At 33.8% G+C, this 10,555-nt stretch overlaps 1 protein-coding gene across 1 annotated transcript in view; it reads left to right on the plus strand.

Annotated features, from left to right (window-relative positions):
• Nucleotides 1-1,130: 1,130 nt before the first annotated feature.
• LOC128654427 (keratin, type II cytoskeletal 1-like) overlaps nt 1,131-10,555 on the plus strand; it is a 10,231-nt gene continuing 806 nt past the window's right edge. The window contains exons 1-9 of the mRNA XM_053708333.1: nt 1,131-1,852; nt 1,962-2,182; nt 3,362-3,422; nt 3,897-3,992; nt 6,661-6,825; nt 7,010-7,135; nt 8,107-8,327; nt 9,303-9,337; nt 9,428-10,555. The exon at nt 9,428-10,555 is cut by the window's right edge and continues 806 nt beyond it. Of these exons, the coding sequence (XP_053564308.1) occupies nt 1,205-1,852; nt 1,962-2,182; nt 3,362-3,422; nt 3,897-3,992; nt 6,661-6,825; nt 7,010-7,135; nt 8,107-8,327; nt 9,303-9,337; nt 9,428-9,840 (1,986 nt within the window). The 5' untranslated portion in view covers nt 1,131-1,204 and the 3' untranslated portion in view covers nt 9,841-10,555. The remainder of the gene's footprint in view (nt 1,853-1,961; nt 2,183-3,361; nt 3,423-3,896; nt 3,993-6,660; nt 6,826-7,009; nt 7,136-8,106; nt 8,328-9,302; nt 9,338-9,427) is intronic.

Raw genomic sequence — 10,555 nt, forward strand, 5'->3', positions numbered from 1 at the left:
TATTTCTGTCAATGCAGGTCAATATAGGTTACTTAATATTTTATATTAGAAAGTTAATTTATTTATTAAAAAGCATGTTTACAAATCATTAAAACCTTTAAAATGTTTCATATACCTATATATTTTTATTCTTTGAAAGCAGGATATCTAGTTTCCATTGGAGAATTGGTAAGCCTAGTGAGACAAAGGCACTTTTTATTCTAGTTTTAGTGGGGACAAGAACAGAATAATAAAATCAATGGACAGTAATTATCAGCTGGCTACAGCTGGTATAGTCCCCAAAACAGAATTCTCTATATTTTTCCCAGGTATACCATAAGTGTAAAATAATGTGAAAAAGTATATAGGGCAGCACAATTAGGCAGATATAACAAAACTGTGCAAACATCTTTATTTTAATATATTTTTATATAACTTTTTTTGTTTATTTTCTCAGATACAGATACATTTTTTAGGTTTAAATGATATGCGGATAACTGATATCACAGAGTCATTTCCAGACCTGCATTTGAACAGCATGTACTGTGAAACTATATACTAATGTTTCATAATAAAAGTAAAACATATTATGTATCCCCCTATAACCCTATGAAAAATAAATATGTTTGAGTTTGTTTTTGTTTAAGAATATATAACAATGCAAATTGATACAGATAACATTTCATAAGTTGATATACTGGACCTTCTTAATAATTAAAGGGGTTTAATTTCTTTATTAATATATTGGCTCAGAGAGAGTATGAATTTTATATAGTAGATGATGTGAGTATTGTTTGATAATATGCTTGTTCTACACATTGATAAAATAAATTAATTAATATTGCCTGAAGATCTTTTTGGTCTATCTCAAGCAAAGTGTTTCCCTATTTTACGAGATAAAAGGATTTCATAACACCAAAGCATCTAAGTGAAGTAATATTTCATACCACTTTTTTTTCATTAATAGGTGTGTCCCAATTTATCAATCCACTAAGCAACTTAAAAAAATATGTGCTGCCAGGCATGCCAAAGTTGCCAAGCCCATGATTGCAGTAAATTGATATTATGAATCCTAAGGCAGCCAAGCCCACTTTTTAAAATCATATAAAAGGTGCAAAAGCTATCTCTTTAGTCAGAGGGGCTTATACTCCTTCTCTCTGATTTTTATTTCTGTATATTCCAAATTGATGTTTCTACTTAGATTACTTTATATTCATTTGCCACAATGAGTAGGAATCAGCAATCTTTTGCTAGTCGGTCTGTAGCAGGTAGCAAGAACTTCAGCTCTGCTTCTATTGGAGGTGGTGGTGGTGGTGGTGCTGGTGGTGGTGGAGGTGGAGGTGGAAACAGAGTAAGCTTTAGTTCATACTCTGTGGCTAGAGGAGGAGGAGGTGGTGGTGGTGGTGGTGGTAGTGGAGGAGGTGGAGGATATGGACGATCAGGAGGTTTTGGGTCTAGGAGTCTCATTTGTCTTGGAGGAACTAAAAGAATTTCCATTGGTACAGGCAGTGTTCGAGCAGGTGGTGGAGGAAGCTTTGGAGGGGCAATTGGATTTGGTGGTGCTGGAGGAGGAGGATTTGGTGGTGTAGGAGGAGGTGGTGGATATGGAATGGGTGGTGGAGGTGGTGGAGGATTTGGTGGAGGACCAGGAGGTGGAGGATTTGGTATGGGTGGCTTTCAAGATGGAGGTTTTGGACCTGGTGGTCCCGGTTTTCCTGTTTGTCCACCTGGTGGAATTCAGCAAGTGTCCATTAATCAGAGCCTTCTATCACCATTAAACCTGGCAATTGATCCAACTATCCAAAAAGTTCGAACTGAAGAAAGAGAGCAGATTAAGACCCTCAACAACAAATTTGCATCCTTCATCGATAAGGTGAAACTTACATTCTAATATTTTCATTTGTATAGGATTAAATCTATAGACTAGTTTGTTATTTAATATGGCAGAAATAATTTGCTGTTTTATACATACTGGATCCTAGGTACGGTTCTTAGAGCAGCAAAATCAAGTACTGAAGACAAAGTGGAGCTTCTTGCAAGAGCATGATCAAAAAGGTGGTACTAAGAGAAGCAACATTGAGCCACTTTTTGAAGCTTATATAAATAACCTGAGACGATCACTGGATCAGCTAACCAATGAAAAAGGTCGTTACGATTCAGAACTGAGAAACATGCAAGATCTTGTAGAAGATTTCAAAAACAAGTAGGTTTTAATATTTTAGACTAAAGCATGTGTGATGGACCTAAAACTGACTGTAGGTCCTGTAGTAGCATATTTGCTGGTAACTGAAAGTTAATGGAAGGGGTGTAATGGAAATTATTTGTGTACACAATGATGCATTAAAATGAAATTCTCACAGACAATATTTCATATAATGCTAAAGATCATTTATTGATAGTTGATAATGTGTAATATTAATATCAATGTAGTAGATGTTTTTTGTTACACATCATTTTAAAGTTAGTTGTCAGCACTGATGTGAAAAACATCTTAATTACTGCATGTTATCTAGAATGTGCTATGTAATATTTCCATGGGTTGATCTAGGCTAATTGTTTCATTAAGAAAACGACCAACCTAATTCACAGAAAAACCCAAGATATGTACAGATTATAAAATGAAATGTTTTGTATAGTTAAGCAGATCAGTTATTATTATTATTTATTTATCTGCCATAATTTTATTCTTAATTGACTGATTTTAACTGAACACGTGCAGAACAGTTATCTAGGTTTAAACCATTCATGATACAGGGGTGTTTTCTAAACATATGAAAACTGAAGAACCTAACCAATTTGTTTCAGAATTAGAATAATACATACCTACTACTACTGCTTTTGTACTATCCTCTAATAGCTAAAATAATATTTATGCTTTTACAAAATTCTAGATAATTTGATCATTTACTTCAATATCTATCCTCTCTATATTGATGGTAGATTCCCTTTCTAGCTTAAAGGGACACTGAACCCAATTTTTTTATTTTGTGATTCAGATAAAGCATGCAATTTTAAGCAACTTTCTAATTTACTCCTATTATCAATTTTTATTCATTCTCTTGCTATCTTTATTTGAAAAAGAAGGCAACTAAGCTTTTTTACTAGTTCAGAACTCGGGACAGCACTTTTTTATTGGTGGATGAATTTATCCACCAATCAGCAAGAACAACCCAGTTTGTTCACCAAAAATGGGCCGGCATCTAAATTTACATTTCAAATAAAGATACCAAGTGAATGAAGAAAATTTGATAATAGGAGTAAATTAGAAAGTTGCTTAAAATTTCATGCTCTATCTGAATCACGAAAGAAAATTTTTGGGTTCAATCTCCCTTTAAATCATATTCAATGTAGTAAAGCTGCTTTTCTTTTTATATTTTTACAGATATGAGGATGAAATTAACAAGCGCACAACTGCAGAGAATGATTTTGTAATTCTTAAAAAGGTAAGACATTTTAAATACTGGTTATTTTCAGGACTGCAAAGTTTATAGTTACAGTTTTTAACCTGTGTAAATTGATTAGAGTATTTCACAGTAGTCAATTTAGGAGAGATAAGAAATGTCAAATAAATTAGAAAGGTTTATACAGATTAAAATACTAAATTAGCATTTTTATGTATATGGTTATAGAGATTGTGATCTAACACCAATGTAAATGTTTATTGAAACCCAATTCAGATTGTATTGCTAACAATGGAAAGTATATCTTTATTGTTCATTTGAAATACACTTGTTAGAAAAATAAATATTGTTATAGTTTTTCAATCTAAAGAACTGGCTGGGCACTTTTTGCAAGTGTGTGGATCCTAGCTATTGTTACTGCTACAGCACACACTGTCTGCAATATTTACACACTAAAGATTGTGTGAGATGCAGAGTCTGTTATCACTGTCTAAACATGTCCAATTTTGTTTTTAGGATGTGGATAGCGCCTACATGAACAAAGTAGAATTGGATGCTAAAGTTGACAGCCTGGCTGATGAAATTGCCTTTACAAGGACACTATTTGAAGCGGTAATGATACTCTTCATTCCTATGGATAACTGTACAATAAAGTTTAGTAGCTTTGCCTTTATACATTATATAAAGGTGACATCACAAAACAAGATATAACTCGCTTCTGAACATCTGAAGTTGTTTTTTATACACAGATAATGATTGTTTATTAACGTTTTTGTTATGACTTAAACAGTTCGAATTGAAGATGGGTTTTTTTTTTGTTCTTATTATAGATTTCAAATTCATTTTCTGTATCATTTAAAGGGTTATTAATATCAATTATTTTTCTCATCTAAAAGTTGGTAATTTTCAAATTGGATGTTCATGTGCTTAAATTAACAGTAAGCACCTTACGATTTTTATATAAAATGTTTAATTGTGCATAATGAAACAACTTTACTATATATTTTAATTATTTATTTTTCGCACTTTTCATGAAATTTAGCTGGGAAAAGTGAGCCATTTCTAGTTCTCAGAACATGAAATGCACCCTGTTGAGTGACTTCTAAGGCTAAATCTGCTGCATATCTGTCCCTAATTAGCTTAATCAGATAACAACTGCATTTTATACTAAATTTATGACAGTGACTAGCCTTGCTGTCTGTGGACTAAAGACCAGATTGGCTCCTCTAAGTAAGGCAAATGGTGGGCGGAGTTTGCCTATTGAAAAACAATTGCAGCAAAAAGGATATCAGTTTGTTTTAAAAAGATTAAGACTTGTCTAATATGTTATTCTATAGCAACAAAACAGAAATGTCTTATAATTATACTTTTCTTTTTAAAGGACCATTAAATACAGTAGAGTTCCATAATTAATATGTGCATAATAAAAACACAATGCAAAAAAAACTTACTCAAATAAACTGTAGATTTATTCTGACAAATTTATTTTCCCCCAATTGCCAGCCCCTTATATCATATGACAGTCATCAGTTACAACTTTTACTAGAAGCATTTTTGCTAACGAAGGTATATTGCAAAGATACTACTATTTCAAATATAAATGGGTTTTTGCACATTTTAATTTTGACCTTTATATCCCTTTAATTTCTGCTCTTCTATATACATTATAGATTGTTTTAGTTTAAAAACACTTTTTATCAGTTGACTTAAAGAGGCATTAAAGTCAAGTTGTGTGTCATAATACATAACAATAAAGCACTGACATTTAATTAATGTGCTTACAAAATAAATGGTTTTAAAACATCTTAGCAATATTGTTATGGTTTGCAAATCTTGAGCAGTCCATGAATAAACACCTTGCTTGTCTACTGATCTAAGCAATCACACTTGCATGAAGCAGGTTTAGGTAAACAGCAACAAACAAACATAAAGTAGGTACTACAATTTCTCTGGGAGAGTAGAAGAAACACAACATATTTGTTTTGATTTAAACTACAGGAAATGCATGCAAAATAAATAGTTTATGTGCAATGAGTTTTTATTATGCATAAATGATCTTTTTATTGTGCATGATATTTTGAACTAAAATTCCTTTTAAAAGGGATATTTAATAGTTTGTTTTTGTTCTTTGTTGCATCTAAAAAAAACCATTTTGGTTTTCTTCTTGAGAGGTGTGTCCTTGTCTGCCAATAGAGGTATGAGAGTCTTTCTTACCAGCCAGTGAAATTTTATTCCATGGACTATCTGTGCACAGACATGCACTTCCTGTTAGTGTCAAATGCAGAATTTACAGCTTTAAAGGGATAGTCTAGTCAAAATTAAACTTATATGATTCATATAGAGCATGCAATTTTAAGCAACTTTCTAATTTACTCCTATTTTCCATTTTTATTTGTTCTCTTGCTATCTTTATTTGAATTTATTCTTAGTAGCTGGCCCATTTTTGGTTCAGAACCTGGGTAGCGCTTGCTGATTAGTGACTACATTTAGACACCAGTCAGAAAGTTCTACCCAGGTGCTGAACCAAAAATGGGCTGGCTCCTATGCTTACATTCTTGCTTTTGCAAATAAAGATAGCAAGAGAATGAAGAACATTTGATAATAGGAGTAAATTAGAAAGTTGCTTAAAATTGCATGCTCTATCTAAATCATATAAGTTTAATTTTGACTAGACTATCCCTTTAACTAAGATTTTTTTTTGCACAAAAATATTGACACATTTGAAAAATGCTGTTTAATATTTATGTTAAAAATGTGTTTATTTTAAAGGGACATAAAACCCATATTTTTTCTTTCATGATTCAGATAAAACATACCACTTTCCAATGTAGTTTTTTCATCTTACTTTCTTCATTTTCCTGCTATCTTTTGTTGAAAAGCAGGAAGGTAAGTTCAGAAGCGTGCACATGTTTGCAGCACTGTATGTCAGAAGTTTCTCAACAGTGTTATAAATTAGCAAGAGCCCACTAGATGGCAGCACTATTTCCTGTCCTGTAGAGATGAAGACATGTACAAGCTCCCTATCTAGATATGTCTTCAACAAAGAATAACATGAGAATAATAATTGATAATATAAGTCAATTGGAAACTTTTAAAAAATGATATTCTCTGTCTGAATCATGAAAGAAAAGTATGGGGTTTCATGTCTCTTTAACGTCCCTTTTAAATATCAACATTATAAATTCATTTTAACGTTCCATCTTTAATAATTGTAAAACCTTTTTAATGATATATTTATTTCCAAATAAAAAATGAAATGCACTTTTTTTTTGTCCTTCAGGAATTGAGTGAGGTTCAAGGTCGGCTTTCTGACACCTCTGTCATCCTGTCTATGGACAACAACCGAATGTTGAATCTAGATGGACTAATTGCTGAAGTTAAATGTCAATATGATGATATCGCCCAACGAAGCAAAGCGGAAGCAGAGGCTGCTTATGCGATGAAGGTAAATATAGGGACCAATAATAGAGTTCATTTAGGAAGTATCTGGATTAGACACAGAGACTGTGTTGTCCAATAGCTGTACATACCAATTATATACTACTACAGGTAGTTGCAAAATACAAGCACATCTTCTTTGTTTTTCTCTAGTAACATAATAAATATATTTTTCTCTATAAATTTTACAGTTTCAACAGCTACAGGCAACCGCAGGACAACATGGAGATAGTCTCAAAAGCACAAAGTCTGAGATAGCTGATCTCAATAGGATGATACAAAGATTGAAAGCTGAAATTGAAAATGTGAAGAAGCAGGTACATTTATATTGCTATATGTACTTTGATTATGTATTTATTGTTTTTTATTACTTTTAAGGAATGATTTTGTATGTTTGTTTTAAAACGATGGACCCTTTCTGTAAACTATTTCTTATTCATTACCAACTCCCATAAGTAGATTACTAAAAATTACAGCCATTTTGGAATATATAGTGTAATTCTGTAATTTCACTTCCTCAGAATCAGGTGGGCTACTATAAGATTTCCGTATTTAAAGAAATCAAATACTAATTAATAAAGGTGCACTTGGGGGACCTTGGAAGAAAATAGTATGCTTCCTAGAATAACTTATCAGTTTGGAAGCTTTCTCTCTACAGTGATTATACTCACATCCTAGCTCCTCATGCCTTGAGTATTGTTTCAACTAATTAGAACTGAAGTCCTAGAGGTAGATTTATTAATGGTCGAACGGACATGATTTGCTGTAGCGAATCATGTCCGCTCAACCTCGCTAAATGCAGGCAGCATACGCTGTCGGCATTTAACATTGCACAAGCATTTTTGGTGAAATGTTTGTGCAATGGCGCCCGCTGCTCACTGGCCGCTAGCAGAGGGTCTTCAATCATCCTGGTCGATTTTATTTCCACATACATTTACTGAAAGTGTAGCTGCTCTTTTTAAGTTACTTTAGATATTGAATTACTGCCACTGTCATATAACTGACCTCAGTATTTGGAATTAAAGACAAATTACGTTAATTTGTAGAGCAACTGAGGGAGGAATCTGGAGAAATAAGGGGGGATCTGGCTAGGAGCCATTGCGTATATCTTGAGTTCTAGATATTTTGTGGTACCCAGACACACACTTACTTTATGCCAATATATTTAATATTTTCTTTTCATTAAATCATCTACTAGGATGGTGCACCATAAAAAAAATCTGCCATTAAAAACATGAGTAACATCATCAAATAATAAAAAAATTATCTTATTTTTTTTTTTTTCAAGTGTGCCAGTCTTCAGTCTGCTATTGCAGAGGCAGAGGAACGTGGAGAACTTGCTATAAAAGATGCTCAGAAGAAACTTGATGAACTTCAGGCTGCCTTGAAGAAAGCCAAGGAGGACATGGCTAAGCAATTACGTGAATACCAGGAGCTGATGAATGCTAAGCTGGCCCTGGATATTGAGATTGCAACATACAAGGCATTGCTAGAAGGAGAAGAATGCAGGTTTGTTCTTTTACTATAACTTGCTATATACAGGAAATTTATGTCCCATCTTTACTAGTTGCTAGAAACATAAAATAGTAGTTCTAAATATTTGTCTTCTGGTTACTTTGGCTACTGAGTCTAACTAGAAAATGGGCAGGATGAGGAGCAAAATAATGTTTTAGGTGTAGGTGATTCAGGATATTACATTTCAGTTTGCATTGATAGATTAATTCATCAGAAGAAGTTATGAGTCACATTTTGTTTTTATTTAAATAATATAATTCTATGTCTCTTCCTCCTGTACTAGATTATGTTTTTGTATCGTATCACAAATTCTTGTGATTGTATACACCTATCTTTCTATCCAGCGCTACAGAATTTTGTGGTGCTATAGAAATAAATTATAAATGATAATAAATACTAATTTACATGGCTTATTGGCAAAAAAAAAAAAGAAAGCAATGATTTTTATGCATTCAGGCAATTCATTACCATACCATGAGTTAATCTGGTCTCTGACAGATGTTTCAAGCAGATCTGATTTACTTTGTGGAATTTGACATACTAACATTTACCAGAAACGAATTACATTTATGGAAGCTAGAACAGGGACATAAGCTTTCCAAGGTATCAGTGTGCTAGATTGCTTATAATACATTGTTGAGATCCAACAGATTAGACATATACAGTACATGTGGGTGGGTGAGCTGCCTTATGCACTGTCATTCCTGCTATAGTGAAAAAACATTGCATAAGAGAATGTATTTCGTAAAAAAAAAAAAAAAAGAGGATATCTCATGGATCATGGGGAATATAGATTGCCCTAAAATAAGGATAGCTTATTTATTATGTAAAAAACCCTAGTCCTTATAAAGTGAATTGTAAAACACATTCTCCTATTTTTCATGAATCTAGCTTATAACTTTTAAATGTTATCTTTTTTTCTCCAGTAATCTCTGGTAACTAACATGTTTTCATTTCTTTATATTTTAGGATGTCCGGAGAGATTGTAAATCCTGTTAGCATCTGTAAGTATACAACATTTTTACATATACATATGTCCTAATGTTTTTTTCATTGCAGAGCAACACTTACTTCTTGCTTTTTTATAATTGCAGCCGTGGTTAGTGGTTCCTCAACTACCTTTGGTAGTGCAGGAGGAGGTGGTGGATATGGAGCTGGAGGATTTGGAGGCGGAGGAAGCGGTGGTGGATTTGGAGGTGGTGGATATGGCACCGGAGGAAGCGGTGGTGGATATGGCGGCGGAGGAGGCGGTGGTGGATATGGCACCGGAGGAGGCAGTGGTGGATATGGCACCGGAGGAGGCAGTGGTGGATATGGCAGTGGTGGATTTGGAGATGGAGGAGGCAGTGGTGGATTTGGAGGTGGAGGATATAGTGCTGGAGGAGGTGGTGAATATGGGGGTGGTAGTTACAATGCTGGTGGCTTTAGTTCTGGAAGCAGGCAATCAGGAGGTGTGGCTATTGTCTCCAGAACATCCACTTCAAGTTCCTCTAGAAAGAACTATTAAGCCCCTACAGTAGCTTTCCCCTGTTCATTTTCTAGAGTTACTGATCTTGCTTTTTAATTTAAGCAAGTAGTTTAAATGTTAACACTGTAGATGAATATCCAAACTGTGTCCAACTTATTCCAATATTAATCTGGTGCCTTAGTTAAAACTACTGATATCTGCCAGGTTTATTCCTACAGTATGACCCTGCTTCCATCAACCATGCTGTGTAGTTACAGACTTTCCAAATAATCAAATTTATATTGTTACATTTTCTCAGTCACTAAGGTTTTGACTTATATGTGTAATGAAATCATTTGCTGTCCAGCAACACTATTCACATTCTTTACAGCAACATGTGTAACTAATAGTCCAGGAAAACATGGCCAAGTTGACAACCCTAATGTGGCAGCTAATTGCTGACCCAATATCTTTCCTTTGAAGTTTAATGTTTCTTTTTTCCTATTGATATCCCTTGAACATGCATATTGAGGCTTCAATTTCTATAGGGCAGGTCCTCCAAACTGTTATTACATCTACATTTGTTAATTTTGCCCTTGCCCTTAATCATTCATACCAAAACACAGTCAGAGCAGATTCTGATCTACCTAATATATGTCTCACACAGTCAATAAGACCCCAAGCCCTATGTACTTTTTAACACTAGAAATGTTTTTTTTATCAGGCTGACTAGGTGCTGCTCTCACTGTAATATTGGTGTGATTGATCTGATTTT

The sequence above is a fragment of the Bombina bombina genome, chromosome 3 (genome assembly GCF_027579735.1).
Source record: "Bombina bombina isolate aBomBom1 chromosome 3, aBomBom1.pri, whole genome shotgun sequence".
NCBI lineage: Eukaryota > Metazoa > Chordata > Amphibia > Anura > Bombinatoridae > Bombina > Bombina bombina.